General features: G+C 41.2%; 1 protein-coding gene across 2 annotated transcripts in view; it reads left to right on the top strand.

The window, feature by feature from the left end:
• Positions 1-23,281, top strand: part of aopep (aminopeptidase O (putative)) — a 75,477-nt gene that overhangs the window by 12,800 nt on the left and 39,396 nt on the right. For both annotated transcript variants that reach the window (XM_086206381.1, XM_086206380.1), the window contains exons 7-13: positions 8,275-8,482; positions 9,286-9,392; positions 14,636-14,738; positions 15,741-15,848; positions 16,300-16,343; positions 19,041-19,101; positions 23,218-23,280. In XM_086206381.1, coding sequence (XP_086062507.1) covers positions 8,275-8,482; positions 9,286-9,392; positions 14,636-14,738; positions 15,741-15,848; positions 16,300-16,343; positions 19,041-19,101; positions 23,218-23,280 — 694 coding nt within the window. The remainder of the gene's footprint in view (positions 1-8,274; positions 8,483-9,285; positions 9,393-14,635; positions 14,739-15,740; positions 15,849-16,299; positions 16,344-19,040; positions 19,102-23,217; position 23,281) is intronic.

The raw sequence follows: 23,281 nt of genomic DNA, 5'->3' as shown, positions 1-23,281 counted from the left end.
TTGAGCCTAATTTCTTTTCTCCGGTTACCATTTTTTTCCTCTGTTGAACGCAGTTCCAGAACCTCACAAGTGTCGGCTACTGCTGTGCATCTCCTGTTGCGTCTCTGCAGACCATTGCTTGTGCTCCTAATGAAGATAGCAGCATCCAGTTCAGCAGAGTATTCTGTTATTACAGGAACATTCCTTTCTACTTATCTGAGGCCTCTCGACTTGCCTTCACCATCTACAGTAAAGCTTTACCCTCTCGCCGTCTCGCAGCTGATCCATTGACCACTGGTTGATTGACATGACAGGGTTATACATGCTACTCGGGGGGGGGGGGTTCTTCACAGGAAGAATCCAAAACCAATTTATGCTTGATAGTTTTTGAATTTCACATTCATGACCGATTGCGAGGCTTTATTTGCAGCACTACTCAAACTAATAGCTGCTGTTTATTCGAGATGACACATTGTATGCCTCCGTGGTGATCAGTGATTGGTGAATGGTGGTGTGTTGTGTTGAACTGCCCTCAGATGTGAACCTGCTGGCAACAGCTGGTATATAGTCCTTCATTTAACAGTAAAACAGACACTCTGTGCCATAATTCTGGATTAAAGGCCATGGCAAGACAGGCCTGTCACTGCACACCCATTCCACCAACTAATGGATGAGTCCATAGAAGCCATTCCCCAGAGTGATGGATGGGTCCACTGTGTGGCGTAGGGGACATTGCTGCTCTTGGTGTGCATCCTGAGGCGTGTGTGTGTGTGATAGTGGAACCTAGAAGCTGAGGGTAATTTCATTTGTCTGTGCAAAGCCAGACGGCTTAATGTCCGTGGGACCTCTGCGCTGAACCAGCCAAAATGAGACATTTGAAACAAAGTGCTGTGAAATGCTCTGTGGTTATGTTTCCCCACGTCGAGGGTGGCTTTTAGCCTAGGGGGAGGAACTGTGCTCCATGCTGGCCTACCAGCTGCTTTCACATTGGATTGTTTTTTTGTTTTTTTTAAATCACATCCTAATGTAATGCCATATTTTACTGCATTCTGTCTTCAGCAGACCCCTTTCATTATTCAAGGCTGATTAAAGGATAACTCTTGTGATATACTTTAGTTTTCCTCTTGACAACAAAATGAAAAGACCAAAATCAACAGTTAAATGATCCTGTGAATAATTTATTGTCCGTGTAGCTGATGCCAGATGTGACGTATTGCTCTGTTGTTTGGGCCTCCATTATTTAAAAAAAACGTATGCAGACACATCATCAGGCAGAACTACCTGAAAGTACTGTAACATTGAAAACCAACTTCATTACCCCCAATACACGTGCATGGTCACACTCAAACGGTTTTAGTTAGGTAATTTTAAGCTCAAATACATTTTTTGTCGAGTGTTGAGCATGCAGCTGGATAAATAAGATTTGCATTAAACTGAAAAATTGTTTTCAAGTGTGTGGAAAGTGACGTTTTGTTTTGTTTTACTCTTGTTAATCTTTGGTCTCCAGCAGCAAGTATGCGGCGAGTGTTTTCTGAATTCTCAATACACCAAGAAGTCGTACAGGAGAGACAAAAACATGAATGAGTTCAGTATAGTGAGTATTTGATGAACAATTGGTCGTTTTAGGTTGAAGTATGACTTTAAAATTTTCACTCGTACACATTTTATGCGTTAAGTTCTTCTTCAAGCGTTAACTCCAGTTAAATGACACGTTGTCATTTTAAAGGTAACCCGTCACTACCAAATATATGATTCCTGTATAAATATGAGTGATGATCAATGTTGCCACTTTGTAAGTAGGTTTTTGAGATAGTACTGACACCAAACAACTTTAACCCAAAGTCTATCCATCAGCTGCAAGGTTTGTTTGACAGGCAGCTGCTCTGGCCAGGTGACAGCCTGACACCTGTGGAGAACACCGCTCTGCTCTCTGGCTAATTTCACTTCAATCTCGCCTTCATCCATCGTCCAGTTGTGACAAACACCTCTTATATAGCTTGCAGTACCGAGCAGTTTCACTCTCTGTCTCCTCACTGTCTTGTTTTCTCATGAAATGTCAAAGAAATGAAGTATTTATGACCGCAGAGGCAAGAAATTACATTGAATCCTGAATTATAGCTTTGTCATGCCTTTTTCATTGAGACAGCAATGGAAGCCAAAAGGGGTTCTGTAACATGAGTGATGGGGTTTGCATGTAAAGAGATACAGTGAAGCAGGATTGTGGGTTATATCTCTCCCTTCGGCTGACTGACGGCGACTTGTTGCCAGATGCACTCACACCTGACTTTATTAGTTCTGCACATCTAAACTTTTGAGTCCGTCAAGCTGTCATGTGCATTAGCTGTCAGTATATTCTGTGTATCATAGGTGGGAAAATTGTTTGTCCATGTGAAAGTTTATCGTGTGGTTTTTCTGAGCAGTAATTTCTTGCCGTTCTCCCTTCAGTAACATAAGCCATGGAACCCTTTGTGGACACATTACTATTGTAGACACATACATACATGTCCTTACTGTTTTAGATGTGTGCCCTCGCATCACTGCTCCACAATCTGCACGCATAGACACCCTCATTCAAGAACATTCCTCTGCTGTGACATAAGATGTTGGACTAAACAAGGAATGAACTGCACTGGATTGTTAGGAGAGGATGGATCAGACATCTGCTATCACTTTCCAACTGATATGGATTCAAAGGCGCTTTGGTGTGTGTGTGTGTGTGTGTGTGTGTGTGTGTGTGTGTGTGTGTGTGTGTGTGTGTGTGTGTCTGTGTGTGTGTGTGTGTGTCTGTGTGTGCATGTGTGCGCGCGCATGCGTGTCGCAAGTCTGTACTTGTGACCCTCTGCCAGTGTAAGCGGGTGGTCTGGAATGCCTTCTACATTTACCATTATTGCAACTTAACTTGGGTTTTTGTGTGTACATAAAAATTCTTCACCATCAGGGTATGGGCCATTACAATGAATCCCAGCCATGTTATAGGGTCACGACTTCGCAGCAGTAGCATACATGAATGAACTTTTTAGGTAAAGCAGTTGTCATCGGCTAGAAACTGTAATGAAACCTTGACATTTATTTCTCATCCTGGCATCAGAAAACCTAATTTTCTTCAGAACTGAGTAACACTCAGCTCTTTGCTTTCAATGCCCTGTGATATCTATCTTGCTATTTATTTTCAGGCTCTGATGCAATGCAATGCATGTGGGTAGGGCGGCTCTCTGGGGGACCCAGGCTGGCCCCAGTTCATGTGATCAGGCCCTACATGGAGTGGCATTTGGCCTGGCCCCGTGGGGCCCTGTCTGGGAGCAGAGAGCTGATCTGCAGCCAGCATGGAATTCCAGACATTTGAAGTCAGACTTGTTAAAAAAAGGATGAAGGGTGGTAGGAGTTTGGTGAAATAGGCCCCTGTGTCTAAAATAGCCCACAGACTCAGTCCGAGAGGGAGGATAAGGAGACAAAGCTCCTTCCCGTAAGCTGACATTAGGAAAGGCCAACCTTTACGTTAACAGAAAAGAATAGACAAAGCTCTACTTTATGTGCCTGCTGTCTTTTATGTGGCTTTGCCCATTTCCTTACCTGTCTGTCATTGTCTCTTAAAAGTTTGTGTATCTTTGTGTCTGTGTGGGTGTGCAGTTGTGCTAACAGTGTGTGCAATTTCACCAGGAATGCTGTAACAGCATCTGTGTCACAGAGGTTCAGCAGTTCAACAGTTATCACCTCTCTCATCTGAAGATGCTGCCTCTCTCTCTTTCTTTCTCTCTCTCCCACGCTGACTTTCTCCCTCAACCTCTTTCTGTTCTCTCCCTTTCCCTCTCTTCACTTCAAGCAGACCAACATCCCCTTACTTTATCAATGCACTTCTGAAATTTTTCTTTACAAACATTCTTTTTTCCCTCTTTTTCCCCAGAGATTCACTCCCTCTCAGTGAGCTGGCACCATAAAACTTCAGCTGATTGCTTCCGTAGACAATATGCAAATGAGGAATTGTTTATATTCAGAACAGAAACATGGATGATGCCAAGTTCAAACTTCTGTTTTGTTTCAGATGACATATAAGACTCAAAGCTGTTTGAAAGTGGATTTAGATCATCTATTATTGTATTCCTCCATAACTTTCAGACTACTTTCAACTTGCATTCAAATCTCACGTTTTGTTTTTTTGTTTTTTTTAGAACAAATGTTCTATTAGCAGGCAATGAATGATACAGTTGCCTGGCACCTACATAGAGAGTGCCGAGCTCGCTGGTGTTAGAGGCTGGATCATGCTGGCAGATGAAACGTGGAGGAGAGCTGGAGCCAGAATAAACACCTTCATTCGCTTTTAACACTTTTTTTTTTAATAGTTTTAAGAAGAACAAACCAATGATGCAAAGTGTCCAAACAGACAAGTGTGTGAAAAAAACCGCCGTGTCCCCCGAGATTTTTTTTTTTTTTTTTACAACGTACCTGATTGGCAAGTGAGTTGCTCACCTCACTAGCCAGATGTGGCATTTTACTAGCTGCGGGCCAACAGGCAATCCTTATTGTTGGCTTTTGGACACACTCTGCCCTCATCATCTCTTTCCTCATCCCTCTCTCTTGTGGGGCTGTTTTAGTGGTGTCCCAGCCATGAGATGGGCTGGGCTGGGGATGTCAATTACAGGACTATGATAGGACCCCTACTGCATTATGCATGGAAGTGTCCCACTGGGGAATAAATGGCCTCCAGCCAGGAATGATGGATGGATGAATAATGGATGGAGAGATGGAGGAGTGAAACACTGTTGCAATCTGTGTCTCACTAAATTGAGGACTTGCCCTGGCTCACACCTCTGAAGCTCGGGGCCAACTCACCTCAGGTGACTCGCAGTCGTGAGGTTGTCATGTGAGAAAGCACAAGAGAGCTTTAATCAGTATTTCATTTTGTGCATGAAGACCCATCGGGGTTACCGGCATCGTAAAGGTTACCGGAGGTCTTCCACATGCAAACAGCCTCTTAATATGATAATTTTTGTTTATTGCCTGGGTGTGAATTCATAGTGTGGAGTGTTCGTAAGCTTTTACATATTAAAATATGTGTCGGCATGCAAGAGTGTGGGTTTGTGCAAATGTTTTTTTAACGTAATTAATTATTTAGAAAGAATATCATGGAATCATAATGGATTTTTAGGAAACTAACCCAGCAGTGAATTTAAGGGGGAAAAAAGCAACCTGAAACATTTAAAAGCAGACACAAGATAGGGACAACAATATTAATTGATTGGATGGTCTCCAGCACTTTGAAATCATTAAAATATGATTAGAATGTCTGCAAGTCTCAAGATGATTAAATTTGACCTTTTTTCAATTTTTTGTTTTGGTTAATATAATCCTCAGACTTTGTTTGAGCAGTATCATATAGGAAGAAAAATCTACAATCCACATGAAATTCCTGCAGTTTCATTCGGGCCGCATGATAAAGACGTCATTTATACACGCTCAGTCGGAAATTAGACAGACATTATGCTTGGGAGCTGGCGGGGTAATGTCAGTTTAATGTCCGGTTTGACTGTTACGGACATTTGCATTCTCCCACACAGCTCCCCCGGGTATTGTCTACACAAGTTCGGCCTTGTTTCTGCCAAAGTTTCTAATAACTATTTCTAAATTGTTTATGTTATCAGCAACTTTATTAGATGTTTTTTAAAAAAAGAAAAAAAACAAAGTGATATTAAAAATGAATAAAATATCTTAAGCTTAATTAAGAGCAACAATGTGTTTTAAAGGGACTCTTATTAGCCTCTGTTAGAATTGTGCCACATTTGTGTTTTGGAAATGGCAACATTCGAAGTGACACTCAGAGAGGAAAGGTGAACACGCGTGTGCAGGTATTCTGCATGAACGCATGTAAACGTCTCCTTGACAGGTCCCTGATGTCAACTAGTGTCTGTCATCGTATCAGCCAACGTGAAAGATGCTGTTGTTGTTCTGGTGGGGTGACACTATTTGTCACTGTTGTGACGGATTCCGCCTCCCTCGGAGGAGCATGTGCAAACGCCATCTCTGAAAGGCTGTCTTTGTGTTTCACACTCGCTCACACACACGGACACACACACACGCACTGCTGGAACTGACAACAAAGGCATGCTTATCCATTTGTGTGTGTGTGTGTGTGTGTGTGTGTGTGTGTGTGTGTGTGTGTGTGTGTGAGTGTGTATGGGGGGGGTGAGATTAGGCTACAAAGAAACTCATAAGGCTAATGTTAGCATCTCCTGCCCCAGTGAGAACCTTTTGTTTGAGTAATCAGGAAAAACATGGGATTACATTTGAGATGCTGTCTTAGAAATTATGCCCATAAGACCCTATTGTATAGTGTTGTCATGACATGTTCCTAAATAACAGATAACAATGAGCTGCCTTCAACCTGATAAACAATCCTAAGGGAAATAAAGAGTAGCAGTGTCTTTCCTATACCTGATGGTTTTGCTTTAAAGTAGACTGTCTGGCTATAATCTTGACTCCTGGAGTTTTGTAAGCTTAGCTTGTCACCATGTTATGGCGACAACAAAAAAAAATCAAAACTCTGTCTTATAGTGTTTTAAAATTATAATCTTTCCTTGACTGTTGTTCACGAGTGCCGACTTAGCATCGTCTTTTAGTTGTCAATCCAACAGGTGAGGTAACTGTAGCTGCTGTGTGTCTCGTGTCGGAACCGCTAAATTGTAAAGCTGATATTACTCGCTAAGAAACACTATGTTATATAATTAATATCTGTCTTTTGACAAGCGCTGACGTGAATCACACAGATGAAGACATTTGCGCCGCAACGTGGAAGTATCCTTGACACTGGTCACACTAGTAGGGTGGTATGACCTCATGAAAAGCTCTTTGAAGAAAGGACCTGCAGTTTGCAATAAATTCCAGCACTAATGTCAGTTCAATAGTGTTTGGGACACTTTAGACCTCGAGAGTCAGTGTGAGAGGAACTCTAGACAGGCCGGTGTTGTTACATGGGGCCAAGCGAAAGAGAGAGCCTTCATTCTCACCTCTGTGACCCCCCTCTCCCATTCTTCCGTTGAAGAATAGCATGCCTCTCACGCACAGTTGGCCCTACGCCCCTCAGGGCACCCAGAGCCGCTTACATAACACAGACGTAAAGAATGCTCCAGAAAAGTCTTCAGCCATGACCTTGGCTTTGACAGAGCACTTGCACTGATTCCTTTTGTGGCAGCGCTGTCTCCAGAGTCACATGTCCTATATTCCTGGGCCAGTGTCAAATTGAGAGTATAATAAAGTATCAATAATTGTCCAAATAATTGCCAAAATATTTTCAATAATGATATTAGTTATTTCAAGAGCATTTTATGCCACCGAAATAATGACAATAAAATGGAATAATAATAGGTCCTTTCAAAGAGTGATTCAAGTTCAGTTCGTGAGAATATTCAGAGTCAGACGTATAGTAATTATCATGAGAGGCCCAATCAAAGTCTGATTATTCGATGACTAAATTCAACATGAACTACCAGTATCTGAATGTGAGGCTCCACCAAATACAAAGAGCCTTGTATATTTTCCACCACTGAAAAGAGTCATTAGATACTGTAGCAAGCATATTTAATCGAATTATTTGACAGAACTTTTTCTAGTTTATTTTATGAACGCTTCTTTGCACATCATCTTGGCCCGTGATTACAACTGTGTATTAAATATCTGCATGAGCATGTTGGAAACTTGAGTAACTTCTCATTGAATCAGGATTGAGACACTTCCAAACACAAGCACATGTCACACTCTCACTATTTTCCTCTCCGTGTCCATCAAGACTGTTTGCGTGATTAACATTTTATTGTTATAATTAGTTGATTGCATATATCTCTTTTTACCCACTAGCGGTTGGTAATTGTTCTCCAGGGAACACAATGTTCTCAGTTGATGTATCTGCAGGGCTGTTAAGTTTGGCAAGAAAGCCAGATGAGTAAGTTCTTCTTTGCTAAACATAATACAGAAGATGGAAAAAGGGGACGGGCATATGGTACATGCATGTCTGTCCCTACGTGTCCTTGCTGAACCTCCAATAATCACAGGTGTGGAACATAAGTTCAGCAAGTACCTGATACCTCTTTTTTAATTTTGTATCTCAGTTCAAATTTTAAATAAATAAGTTTGTCCTATTTCCCGATGTTGTAATTTATCGTCTTCACTTCATTTACTTGTCACTCGCTCAGCCGCCTCCTCTTTATTCCTCTCCCTCTCCCTTAAGTCTCGCATTTTACAGCTGATTTCTAGATTTGTCCCTCTTGTTCTTTACTTCTCTTTATTTCTGTCATTTGTCTCCTCCAGCCCACATTTGATTTTCCTGTCCCAGAGTGTTCTGCATACTGGGAGTCCTGGTTCAAGAGAAAATGGTCTGTGTGGGTCAAGGCTGTGTCATGAGATCGCACACTCCTGGTTTGGTCTGGTTATCGGAGCCAGAGACTGGACGGAGGAATGGATCAGCGAGGGCTTTGCCACCTACCTGGAGGATATTATCTGGGCCCAAGCACAGCAAGTACTGTACTCTTCTATTGCTGCTCCATTATCGTACTTGTACAGCAATTCCATGGATGTAACTTAATTGAGGTCTTAGGCTGTCACCTCAGGTAGAGGCGGGTTTACTTCCATAGAGGCATTTACAGTGTTTCATAGAGGTGTAGAAATACAGCAGAAACTTAAACAGTCAGACATTAAAAATAGATTTTAGTAGACAATAACGAATACAGAGCAGAGGCGGGTTAAAGGGTAAAAATAAGTTAACCTGAATAATGTAAACATGATAGACAGCTTAAATGTTGAGAGAGTTACTTCTAATAATCAATGAAACATGAATGATTAACTTCATGTTTCTTTATTACATCTAGAATGGCCCCAAGCATGCCAAAAAAATGTAAAGTTATTGAAATAAAATCACTCGCCCGGTAAAACAGTTACATAAAGACGGCATGTCCCAATGCAAAAGTGCAAAAGATGGGAAGGGAAAAAAAAGAAGAAAAGAAACAGACAAAAAACTGTCTTGTCTGAAAGACAAGATGAGCTGGTGAAAAAGAACAAAGAGGTAGAACCTGGAAGGGAAGTTCTAGAGTTACAGTGCTCTTAAATCATGCCACCTTTACCATCAGCTATGAGGAAGAAGATTCCCTTCAACTGGATAAAGTGACAGAAACTTACCGGCCACCTCTCTCCTTTATTTATTTTATTTTTTTGGGTTTAACTTTTTGAAAACTTACTCCACATCCTTCTCTCTCTCTCTCTCTCTCTCTCTCTCTCTCTCTCTCTCTCTCTCTCTCTCTCTCTCTCTCTCACTCTCTGTCTCAGCTCTCCTCACAAGAAGCAGCAGAGCAGTCTAACCTGAAGGCGCTGCTGAGGTGGAGGAGACTCTCTGACGAGTTGCAGAACTCAGAGGAGGAACTTCAAATCCTCAGGTGTGTGTATGTGTGCGTGTGTGTCTGTGTCTGTCTGTGTGTGTATGCCAATATGAAGGAAATAGCTTTTTAAGGACAGTGTCCCAGTGCCTGTCTCCAGGCGTGCTCAGAACAGGTTTCAGTACTCTGAACAGACGTTAACCTCAAATGTTCAGCGCTGACTTTCAAACACGAGTTGATGCTGAGATCATCTGATGTAGATAAGTGATGATGGTAATCCTTCATGAAGCCAGCTCTAAATGAGATTATTTGAGACCCTTTAAAGCAGTGATGAAGATTAGCTGGGTAGAAATGCTCTGTTATTGTAAGTATTGGTACTTTACTTGATTAGTTAGCAGAGGGTGGGTTTTTTTCCATCAGTAACATAAAAATGAAGGATAGGTACTTAATACTCCTTTATTATTACATATCAGTCCTGTACTGAAGTAACATTTATCTCCACATTTATGTAATGTAAAAATATGAACATTTGAAAGGTGGAAATTCTAAGTTAATATTGTCACATTATCATTTTCTTTTTTTCTGAATTGTGACTTCAATTCAAGAAGAAATTCTGAAGACTTTTTCTCTTTGTACTTAAAACCGAGAAATAACCTAACTCGTTTAAGGTAGCACCGAGAAGGATTATAGTTTATTTTTATTTTAAATCAAAGTGTTTTGGATCATTGGAAGCCATGATGCATTTTTGGTATTGCTTTAAATATATTAGAGAGGTCCAACTTTCGGGTGTTGCCTCTGTGATGAGAATTTAATATTTTCATATAATCCATCAATGACAAGGAAACTACTCTTTCACTCAAGCAGAAAAAGGACAGACAGAATATTTGTCTTGAACTCTTAAAACAACAGAACATCCAGTCTGACTTTTTAAGGTTAGACTGCATGTGCAGACACACGTGAGCGTGAGGTGTATGCATTCCAGGTGCACAGGTGTGGCAGGTGTGGCAACAGAGTTTTTCCAGGTGTACTGTATTGTCATGTCTTAGACAAGCTCAGCGCATGACCACAGCGAGCATGTGCACGCATGCACACACACACACACACACACACACACACACACACACACACACACACGCACAGTTCATGTGATCCTGACAATGTGAGACCCACACCCTGTTTGTTTTATCAAGGTTGGAAACATGGTGCCATCAGGGGATTAGCGGTGTAAACCCCAGCCTGGAGTTAACTGTTTCAGTGTGCTTGGTGTCGTAGCGCTCTTCACTGGAGGTGACTCCTAGCGAGCTGTTGACGTTCACAGGTCTACAGTGACAGGCTGTAAAGAGTGGCGCAGATAATCAGCGTGTTATTCATTTCATGGCAGTTCTGCTTGTCACCTCTTGAATCAAGTGCTTTCATTACACATTGGAAACACTTAATAAATTCGCGATTTTTAATTAACCCACTCACGTCACGAGTGAAAGCTGTGTTCAGTGGAGTAGCAAACTGTCCTTGTGTATGTGAAAGGATTCTGCGCTTTAAACGGTGATTTTAATAATTATTTTCTTGTTTTAGACGAAAAACCTGATAGAAATCTTTTCTGTGAAGCAAAACAGAGCTTGAAGTGTGACGCTATGTAGCAGTGAATGGGTTCAACGTGTGCTGGAGAGCTGTGGAGGCCGAGCAGTCTATCAGGGTGTTCCCCTATGAGGCTGACACATGGGTGATTAGGAGGATCAGGATCAGGTTTCTCTGCACTTGACAGGGTTAAATCAACAGCGCAAGGCTAACACCAGAGAAAATGCAATCAAAATTCACTCGCACACTCGCAAATAGATACATGCCCTCCACATGCGTGTAGACATTATACATAAAACACCTGTCAAGAAACCAGTTAACAGTCATCTGAGAAAATCCATCTTTTAATCTTCAAGTAATATTCATCATAATAATAATAATAATTATTATTATTATTATTATTTAAAAATAATAATGTTGCACTTCTGATGGAACCATATAACGATTATTCAACTACATCAATGATTTCCTTTTGAAATTTTGGGTGATTTCCTAATGTTTTTTGGACATAACTACATTTGTTGCAAATGGTGGGGAAGATAACGGAAACATTGAATTTGTAGAATAAAAAATAAAAACAAACTTTTCCACTGGTAGATCACCCAACAACTTGATGTTTGCTCGGCTTTGAATAGAGGAGCTCTTAAAACAGAACTTACTTCTAATATTGTCATTGAAATTTATTTGATTTTTGTTTTACATTATTTTGTCTGATCCGGGTCTATTTGATTGTCCTTGAAATTGTATTTGTGATTAAAAAGAAAAGCAGCCCGTTGAGTTTTTTTATGCGATATTAAGGACAACAATAATAAGAGAGACAAAAAAAACATATTGGACACATGAGATAGTTTTTTATTTACTGAGGTAAAACTTCTAATTAGATTTTTTTTTTTTGGACCAGATATCAGACAAATATACTTGACACAACTTTGCAGTGAGGAGCCGCTACCATGCGCGTGCTGGTGCTCAGAACACGTGTTCAGCTATGTTTGGCTCATCTCTCATTCTAAATTATTTTGCATGTGGGTTTTAAATGTTATAAGTATGTTAATGATGTTGTTTTGAAAAACAAAAATTTCTACACACACAATGTCAGACAGGTTGTATTTGTTATGAGCGTTTTGTATCACCTTCATTCATTTGTGCAGAGGATCTTTAAACTCCCGGTTCATTGGAAGGTCAGATGTAACTAAGATCTTTGTTTACACCAAATTTGGGAGCAGGCCACTTATTGATGTGGGCTAGACTGCCTTTTCTGTCCTGATGGTTGCTGCTCAGTTTAGCATTACAACTGCCAGGAAATTTAATATGAGTAAACACAAACTGTCTGTCACAATGCACACAGGATGCGGTGGTGGGGGGGAGGGGGGTGTAGGATGCACGGAAAGTATCCCCTCCCCCCCCTGAACAGTTTACACTCACAAACAAACAAACAATCACACCCACAAAGGCTAAATGGCAGCTTCTGCTTTCCAAGTTCAGTGGGTCACAATCGACACCCTGTGATCCAGCAGGGGCCCCAGTGTCCAGTGTTTATCAGTCCATTTCAGATGAGTTATATTTAGGGTAGCCTGGGCCAGACACCATTCTCCCTGCTGATTTACGGGGCTGCTGGGAGCGCTGCTCTACCTTATCCGGTTTCCACAGTCAACCGAGTGTAATTTGTCAGGATATGGCTCACAGAGCTATAAACCTCCTGTATGTGTGTGTGTGTATGTGTGTGTGTGTGTGAGTGACATTAAGTTCTGTCAGTAATAGCTCCTGATTTCCTCTCTCTCTCTCTTTCTCTCTCTGTCTCTCTCTCTCTCTCTCAATCACCTAGGTGTATGCATGGCCACACACACACACACACACACACACACACACACAAATGCCCGCTCTCACACACATGGCCTACAAGTCAGATAAGCGAACCATTTATTCTGAAATACATTGAGCTATTGTGTGATTCTCCTAGGCAGCGGGCAGCGATTCCTCTTAAAGCTGTAGTGAATCATCTCTGACAAAAAGAGACAGGGATTTACACATCCATACATCCCTGAACTGGACAGTGAGAAGGGTGGAGTTTCTTTGTCTAACACGGCATTGATGGATAAACATTTTTCCTTCTCCGCGCTGCGCCGCTGGTGTCTGTGACGCACACAGCAGACACAGTTTCTGTTCTGCAAATACATGTTCATGTCATTGTTTTTGTCTCTTGCTCCAGTCGCTCTTGAGCTCTACAGTTCCTTGCCTGACACACAGTTTGACACACACAGTTTGACATGCGCGCGCGCGCACACACACACACACACACACACACACACATCATTTCCCAGGGAGACAGCACGTCTTAAAAAGAGTCTATTTCATCTTATCGAGAGTAACAGACAGACTTGGGCACTACGGGTAAGAGACTGGCCCAAGTTAAAAATATAACCACTGATGGGAAACAGGAAAATCTGGCCTCGATATGTGAACAATTCATTAAGTTTTTTTCTCAAGGACAAATTATGTATTTTATACTGTAACTTCCAACCTTTCCAAAGTATTTAACTGTGAATCCATACGCCCATTGGCAGCTTCTGTTATACAGATGTCACTACTCAAATGTTCTGACTTGGATTTTCCTTTTTAAATATACAGGTCACAGATTTTCCACCCACATAACATTTATATCGCATACGCAAATGAACACACGTAGGAGCACACCCTCGTATGGATGATGAAAGTCCTTGTAACAGTGTCCAGTCAAATTTAGAAATTCCAGGAAGCTGATGACTTCCTCTCTCAGTCCGCCGAGCAAACCAAACATTCCTGTCTATCTCCTGTCCTTGATTTCTCCCACACCTCCTCCTTAATGTACTTCTACTGTGCTTCAGCACACGATCCTGGAACAAAGACTTAAACAGAGCAGAACGAAAGAGGGAAAAAGAAAAAGTTAAACAAAAATGAAACTCCACAAGATTAAGGATTCACATCTGTGTGTGTTTTTGATCTGTCTGGCCCAGTCATGAAGCCGTCCTGTGTAAAAGTGCTTGCTGGTGATGAGGGGTGTATTGATTGGTGGGCCAGGCGCCTGCCGCATTGACTGGGCAGCGGGGCGATCCTTCAAGGCCTTCCTATTGGCACACTGAGTTAATCTGCTCAACTGGATCAATACAGGCTAACTGGAACTATCATTGCACAGCATCCCACGCCAGCAATCTGTTTGTTTGGCTTTTATTGGTTTTATAGGTGTTTGTTTATGTGTTTCTGGAGGTTGAAGGGATGATTTGTATCTACAAGACAGAGGAAGCGTAACCCAGAGCATGCCTCCCTTTCCTGTGGAAGTGTTATATGTTGGCTCCGTGAGTCATGGGTAGTAAAGTGGCAGCGCAGTGCTGTGAGGTCATACAAATACTATAGCACGCTATTATAAATCTGCAGCTTGATTTCCTGCCTGCCTCGGGCAAAGTATGGCAACAATGGTGTTCACCACTGAGAGGACCAGCTGAGGAGCTGAATTTAGTGTTGCTGACATTGTGTTCTTGTTCTGTGGAGATTGTGGTTTGCCTGCAACTCAAATGTCTGCAGGAGTGGAATAAATAAAAACCTCTGTCCAGGTTCTCATTTGTTTCTCTTCTTTTTTTTTTTCTTTTTTTTTTTGCAGTTGTGTCATTTTGTTTGTGTTTGTCCTTTTTATTGTGGGTGCTGAATATCTCTCCCTGTCTCTGTTTTTCTTTCCCTGCTCTTTTGTCCTTTTGTAGGCCCAACATGGAGAAAACTGGTCAGGTCAGTGAGTCAGGCTCCTCCACAGTCAAACATGCCCTCAACCCTGAGAAATCCTTCTTGCAAGTCCACTACCTCAAGGTGAGAGACACTTGTGAGGTAAAAGCTGAAGAAAGGCTGGAGGGAAATATGGATGGAGAGAAGAGGAAGTGGAACTAATGGAACTAAGGGCTGTAGAGCAAATCAAGGTCCTCTCTGTGGCACACACTGTCTGAAGCTGGCTCCACACTGGAGGATAATAGAGTTGATTTGGGGGCACACCGGCCTCTAGAGAATATCTGCCAAAGGGATCCTGTCGTGTGAGGGTTTACATAGATAATGTTCCGACTAGAACATGTGACAGTCAACACGGTGGAATATGAAGCTGACAGTATAAAACTTAAAAATTTATTTAAAACCCACCTTCAGCTTGTGTTACCAAAACAAAAACCGTGTTTCGGACCAATCCGTGTCCTTTAAGCAGAGAGGGGTGTGGTTTTGATGTGGCGACACAGCGACATTATTCGTTCAAAACAATAATGGCGGCTCCTGAAGAGGTTTGATCCTGGTATGGCATCAATTCTGCCAGAACTGGAGAGTGTTTGTTTTTGTTTTTTTAAAGAAGCGCAAAGTGCTGAAGGCTTTTCTCAGTGGAAAAGATGATTTCACTCCTCTACCAACTGACTTCAGCAAGAGTCATATATTTGGCTGGTGTAACTGGTTGAAGTTAGCCTGTTAGCCTGTCTCGGTTAATGACTTCATCCACATTTTTCCCTCCTGCAGCCAGTTTACAACGTTTCTGCATTTCAGTTTGTGAGAGATCCTTCACTCTGACATCTTTTATCATGAACTCCCATGAAGTCCAGCGTCTTGATTGAATACATGCAACTACGATTGAATGTTAAAAATCAATTAAAGGTTGTCATTATGAGTGTCATCTCTAACATACATGCCTTTTTTATTGTGAGGTAATGTTTTATGATGCTTGTCAAGCTGGAGATGCAAGACAAACGTCCCTGTAAACGGACAACGAAGTGCTGTCTCGTGTCTTTGATGGATCTTTCTTTATATGATTTATTTTTTGTCTTTATTTCCTTTCTCTAGGGCTACTTCCTCCTCAGGTTCTTGGCCAATCAAGTAGGGGAGCAGCAATTCAACTACTTCTTTAGAAAATTTGTGAAGAAATACCATGGACAACTCATTTTATCTCAGGTGAGGCTGCAGTAAAAGAACTTGAGTTGATGGAGAACGTTGACTCACAGCTTCCTCTGAGGTTGTTAATAAATTCAGGGCTGGTTTAATGTGGCCTTGTCTCTTGTGGAACAATGTTATTTTCATAAATTAATTGGAGGCTGACATACTATAAACTTGTCTGCCACTGTGTTACAATAGTTGAAAGTGCTCTGGCAGCATTTTTAAATTGATGACCATACATCAGCTCAGTCACATATGTTTATTCTGCGGGGGCCGTGAAGCTGACTGATCCCACCTGGAAGTCAGTGTGTGTGAGATATGTGATGTGTTCCACCTGGCTCTTATTTCTTCCTCGGCGGGCCAAGTCCTCCTACAAAATAAGATTGTAAACACTCTTTGACATCGTTCTCCCGACTAGAGATCAGGTTATTTTCTTTATTTTCTCCTCTTATTTTTTTCCTTTGGACAGGATTTCCTGCGAATGCTGCTTATTACTTTTCCTGACACGGAGAGGTATGTACACTAATTCTTACAGTTGGATTCATGAATAATAAATGCAGGAGATCACAAAAAAAGCCAGTTTGCTTTGGTTTCAAAAAAATTAATTATCTGTTATTTATCCATTTTTAGTTCTCATTCTTACAACTTTGTTCGTACAATTTAGTGTCAAACACATTAGAAGAGTTTTGAGTCTGAGTGGATTCTTTCACACACGTCTTTGATGGCTGGCTGTAAAATCACAGCCCCCAAGCTCCCAACACCAATCCTTTTAAGAGAGCGGTCTCATCCACTCTGGTATTAATTGAAGTGTAAAAGGATAACTGCTCCTCCTGCTCTCCTCCTCTCCAATTTTCTCTCTCCTTTCCGGCGCTGGCTTAATCATTCACTTCTCTATTTCTCCTGATTGCCTCATTAACCTCGTCTTCTGCCCATCTCTCTCTCTCTTTCTCTCTCTCTCTCTCTTCCTCTCTCTCTCTTCCCCTCCCTGTCTGTCTTTCATTCTGTCTGTCCATCTTTTCTTTCCAACACTTCAGCACACTTTCGACTGCTCTCGATGGTGTCTTCTTGTCTCCCCCCTCTCATGTGGCGTACGCTGCTGGACACACAGAGATTGATTGAATTAAACAGAGGAAGTTGGGGACAGTCAATATTTGAGTCTGATGCCTCTTTTAGTAAATAGCCCAGTAGAAGAGCAGGCTTTAGGATGTGAAAAGACACTTGCTGCTGCACGTTAGAGTAATTCTCTGCAGGGTGCACAGTTCTGCATCCTGCTTGTACCAGGACTGAATGATCCAAACACAAACACCCACACAAGGAAAAGAAAAAAAAACAAGATCAAAACACATCTCAATTACTGTGAAGAAACCACTGTTTTCCTGACACTCTCTCTACAAGACAGTGTTCTCATTTATTAGGTGAATAACACAGCAAATGGAAACTCAACAGGAAAAAAAAAGAACTGTCAGATTTAAAGCTCCTATTATTAAACAACATTTGGCAGGTCATGTGGTGTATTATCTGTATTAACCTTTTGGTTGCCACACAAAAAAATGTGCTCACATAATCCCATATAATCCTATTTCATGGTGTCTTGCTGTCGGTGCGGCAGATGTTCAGTGTCAGACCCGACGTGTCTAGATGGGAGGCTTCATTGTGGTGAAGTCCCTCATGACGTTCTTACATGTCCAGTTTCAGGGGGCTTAAAGGCCCATGTGAAACATGTGTCACATATTTATATGTTTACAGGAAAATCATGAAGCCAAGGAAGAAGTTTTTTAAAATTTGCCAAACTATTACATGTGATAGAACCAGAGACTTACACTGGCTAAATTGGCTTCTTGTGGTTGGCTCTCGGCTAATGAATGTGGATAAATGCGTAAATCAAACATTCCAAATGTCATTCGACCAAAAGGGCCAAGTGAGTCCTTTCACAGAGGTTGTGTGATGCTCAAAGCAATGTACCCACTATTCTACGATCTTTCACAACGTATATGTATCAGAAAATCAGACACAACATTTTTAGTCAGATACTAAGTACGTAAAGATGATTAATAATATGCACATATGTCATGTATTAAGAGATAAATGAAACCCTTTAAATGGGGAAACGTTTGCTAGAAATGAACCCTCAGACGTTACTCGGGTGCAGAAATGAGAACACAGCATGTAGCTTGCAACAAAATTCTCCTCTCTTGAGTTTAAGCTAAAACAGCAGTGATGAGTCTTGCTTTTTGACTGTCCATCCATCTAATCCATCTCCACAGCAGAAGCTTTCATAGCCCCCTAAGGGTAAACTATAAACATATTGCTGTAATATTCGAGTTCCCAGATTAATATTACTGATGAAAATGTGAAAAGGTAAATCTGAACTTGATGAGCTTAGATTGAGATTCCATGGAGTAAACTGAGGTTTCTGTTCCCTGCAGGTATGAATATAATATTAGATTCTTCTTGTATCCTGATGGGAAATGAGAAATACTCTCTCAAAAAATATAGACATAATCTTCCCACCACTGTGCTATCAGAAAAAAAAATATTTCAAGGTCACTTGCAGGATACATATATTTTTTATTTTTAGTCTCGAACAGTCCTTCCAGGCCTGAGGTATGAGACAATTGTCTCTCCCTAGCCTGTAAATTAAATCTTAAAGGATTATGTGAGGAGAAAAAGAGGCTACATCTTTTTAAGTTTTTCCACTTAAATTGGAAGTAGTAACACGACTGAGAGAAGGTAGGTGAAAGTCATCGCCAAGTGTGGAATTTTCCTCAACAGCAGGTAGTAGGTGGGATTATCGGAGGGGAAGTATGTTGCATTTACTGTTCAAATGTGTGTACCTTGCACACTTAGCACACGCAATGGGAACCATCTCGAAATGTTTGCATACTCATTTGTCCCGTTTTCAGCTGCCTTCACGTACATGCCAAACACTTGAGCTTATCCTTAGCCACGCATGCCTCTATCACATACTTGCTTACTGTACATGCATATTTATAAATCCCAGTCATTGTCTGTACATGCCTCTTTGCTTGTCCTTGTATAGAAAAGTGGGTGTGCCCTTCTTTTTGTTTAAGGTGTTGGCTAAAACCTCATGTCTGCTGTGACCCCGTCAGTATTTTCCCAGAGCCATGTTTTTACAGGGTGACTTGGGCAATAACAGTCGTTGCTCTAATAATAGGAAAAAATATTAACAATTGTGCCATTGTGTTCTAGAAAAGGCCTTACCCTCCGTGCTATTTATGCTGACTGGCTGGATCGACCGGGAATTCCAAAGGTACGAGAAGTCTATATTTCCTTCTTACTTTTCAGCTTTAATTATAAATCAAATATATTAATGTTTAACTCTCACTTAACCATTCAGTGTGTCCAGGAGGGATATAAGCTGTCAAATGAAGTTTTGTTCAGTTATGTTGGCAAAACACCAACACGCACACGCACGCACGCACGCACGCACGCACACATGTCCACCAAAACTGGGCAGGTGTTGAGCTGAGTGTGAGCCAAACGTGAAGAGGAAATCAAACAACTCACACACGGTCGGGCTCAAATATTCAACTTATTTACTGCACCAACTCATGAGTGACTAACTGATTAAAGCATTTTAATACAAGCCTTCTTCTCATCTGTAGAAATCAGACATGATGTAGTTAATTACTTTGATTTGGGGAGTATTTTGATGGGTTTGTGATAATATAGTTCATGTCCAGTCATGGTTAATGATGGAAGGATACAGCAGTGAATGGTTTTTCTTTGTGGAAGTACTCCAGCATTTCTAATGTTACTAGCGTTTAGCATTACGCACTACTTGAAATAGTGACAGGTTGCTGAAAATGATTTAATGACATTATATCTTAAAAGTAAAATGTTTTTCATATACAGACAATGAAACCAAATGACTTGTGTCCATTAGCCAGGAGGAATCTTCAAATTATCAAATTATATAAAATACAACTCACTTCTAAGGAGCTCTACTCTTACAGAAGCTGTGCCCAGATCAGTGACTCTTTGCAATTGTGTTTGTTCTCTGTCATGAACATCATCCAGTTTTTCAGGCCTAACTTTGCTTTTCCAGTCATAAAAGATAAAACCAGTTAGGATTGAAGCAGGACATGGCTTTCAGAAATTTTTCAAATACGTTTCCCCAAAGGCAGCACAGCATCTTCGCACACACTTTAATTCACTGTAGCGTATTTTTCATCATTAAGCAGGTGATGCGATCGTTTAAAAGTGCTGATGGTGCAGTTATCGTGTTTCTGAATCATCATCTATTACTGTTTCTGCACAAGGTGAGCAGAGAATCTCTACCTCTGCCCTCTAATTGAGAAAAACTCACAGTCACACACACACACACACACACACACACACACACACACACACACACACACACACTCACACAATCAATCTACTTTAACAGCTTCTTCAAATCTCCTATCTCCATGGTAACTGATCTTAATTATCGCTGTGTGTATGTGCATTTTTCTGTGCTTGTGTTGCCGTCTGGGAACCTTCACCTTGTAGATTATGTGATGATGTAACTGGAGCCTTTCAGGGGCCGGCGAGGGTGGTGGGGAGGCGGGGGCGGGCTGCTGTTTTCTTACACCTGATTGGGTGACAGCTAGAGTGTTCCTGCAGAAGCTTTTTTGATGTGCCAGTCACCGGCTAATAAGATCAGACGGATCGATTGAAACCTTTTACAAAGTGCTTGAGTATTATGTACACTAGACACAAACACATTTTTCCCTTCCCTGTCTCCGTCCGACGCTTGACTATGTTCTCTTGCACTTGAAAAATGAAATAAATAGAAAAGACAAAATAAAAATCAACAGCATCTACTGATCGTGTAGTTGGAGAGAGTGAATGGGAAGGCAAGTTCCATCTTATTTTAGACCTAGGAGTTTAGATGAGTAAGCACTCCCTTTGGGATGACGGATGTAGGCTGAGTGAGGTACTGTTTAAATAAAGACTAGCCTTGATTCACAGGGCCAGCTTTAGACCGGTACTTTTCCCTAAATCCTACGTTGCCTGGTTTATTATTAAGTCTGTTTTTCTTCCTCTTGTAACTGATATAACATAACAAATTTATATATTATTCAGGCGCCTCAATAACTGTTCTTTCAGACAGAGGGGAAAAAAGGGGATTTTTAATTAGATTGAATTGTGAAATTAACACAAAGGCAACCTTGGCTGACACAGCAGAGAATAAGTGCCGATTACAGGAGTTTTATCCATTGAAAAATGATGTCTGGCTGTCAAACCTTGGGACTGTGTTTGCATCATTAACCCATTTACACCTTTAACACCTGAGATAAAACCTATATACTGCCATATTAGACCTGATGAGACATCCACATCCTTTTAGGGTTTGTTTATTAATTTCTGTTTTAAAAATTTGCAAGTCCGTCTGCAAATCATTTTTTTGGTCAAGTTTCTATCTGCTGCTGAGGCTGAGAAATGACTGAAGGGTCAAATTTTAGAAAACCCTGATTTTTCTCAGGTTATCAATAGAAATCAGAAAGGTTTTTCTAGGGTGTTTTTTTTTAGACCTACAAAAGATTGGCTTCAATCCTTAGATTGGATTTGAAATTATAACAAAAAAAAGCAACCTTGGCAGACATGATGTCAAAATAAAATGTCTGCCTCTCAAACCTTTTTTTGTGATTTTATCTGAACTCTTAAATATTGAACACTTTGAAAGTTGGCATCAAATTCTTGGACATAGATTTATTTATTCTAATAACATTACCAGTAGAAAACACGACCAAAAAGAACTGAAAAATGAAGAACTTGTTAACTTCAATGAGGGAGCACAAATGTTTTATTTCAGTATAGTAGTTTTTTTTTACCTATGTCTGATGCTTAGCAGGATAGTGCAAAAGCTATGAGGCTTATTTTCCCAAAACTTGATGCAGAGTTGTTGCATTCATTAAAATTTAGGTCAGATCATGAAAATTTGCATTTTCTTTCACAGGTTTGGCTGAGATCGCCTTGGAGCGGAGGCCTGTATTTTCGAATGTTCTCTAGTTAATGTCCAGAGTTTGTTGTGAGGTGTTTTTTTTTTTCTTTTAAAGGTTACACAGTCATAAACATGACTTAAGTGAAATGATCTCAAAAAAGGTACAACTCGTCAGAAAATAAAAATACTGAACCGAGTAAGATCAGATGTAGCCGCTACTCGTGAGTATTTATGAGTGAGAGGGTGGAAATGTTGAACTTGCACACTCTGTCTAATATTGATTCACCCAGAGAGACACTACACAGACAGGGGCGGGGACCAAGAGAGAGTTTGAGGTAGACAAAAGCCTTGCTATTCAGGGAATGGTAGCGGGATCTAGGCAGCAAAAAAGCTATGTGTGGTATCCTGTTACACAATGCCAATTTACTGCTTCAACACATTCTATGAAGCCCACTCCAACAACTCCCTGAGTCTGCCTCTCTCTTTCTCTCTCTCTCGCTCCATCCTCAGCTTCTACACACACCTTCTTGCTATTTCTGCTGGAGTACGTTTGTGTAATACACACAAGTACTGAGGCATGCAGTTATAGTATTGAACTTTGTGTGTGTGTGTGTGTGTGTGTGTGTGTGTGTGTGTGTGTGTGTGTGTGTGTGTGTGCGTGTGTGTGTGTGGGCACAGTAAAATTAATCGCCATTTTTGCGTATGCCTGGGAATATATATTGAATCCTGAATTATGGGAGTACGATTTGGTGTGTTCACTTGTGCGTGTGATACTAACATGCTTTAACACACACACACACACACACACACACACACACACACACACACACACAGAGCAGTGCACACAAACACACACCTACACACTCAAAGGTAGTAGGCACAAACACCCAACACTTACTCTCTAACCTTATTAAAGCTTTCAGCACTGCCGCCGTTTGAGTGATATGAATCAGAGAAAATGGTGTGTGTGTGTGTGTGCATGTGGCTATGTGTGGCTGTGTGTGTGTATTATGGAGAGATAGAGGACTGATGTGACTGTGCTTGCTAATTATTGACTTTAATTTTTGTTTTAGCTCGATCCACCTCCTCTTCTTTGTTCTCCTTCACTCGTCCTCCTTTCGCTCATCCTCTGGAGTCAAGTCGCGAGTTTCCGTCAGAGGAACAAGTGATCGCTCTCCCACCTCCCTCTCCTCCCACCTTTCCTCTCTCCCTCCCCTTCCTGCTTGCTTGTACACTCTCTCTCTCTCTCTCACTCTCTGTCTCTCACTCTCTCTCTCACTCTTTCTCTCTCTCACTCTCTCTCGCTCTCTCTCTCTCTCTCTCTCTCTCTCTCTCTCTCTCTCTCTCTCTGCCTCTGCCTCTGCCTCTGCAAAGCATTCCACTCTGTCCCAATCACTTGGCCCGGCTCACTGCTCTCCCTTCTTCTCTGTCGTTCAGTGGCTGTATGAAAGGAGTGCCGTGTGGTCTCAGGCAAAGCTGGTGGAAGAAGTCAAAGCAGAGG

The sequence above is a fragment of the Aulostomus chinensis genome, chromosome 6 (assembly GCF_037954235.1).
Source record: "Aulostomus chinensis isolate RoL2024-O1b breed Wild chromosome 6, RoL_Achi_v1.0, whole genome shotgun sequence".
NCBI classification, from domain to species: domain Eukaryota; kingdom Metazoa; phylum Chordata; class Actinopteri; order Syngnathiformes; family Aulostomidae; genus Aulostomus; species Aulostomus chinensis.
This window is presented reverse-complemented; position numbering and strand designations above follow the sequence as displayed.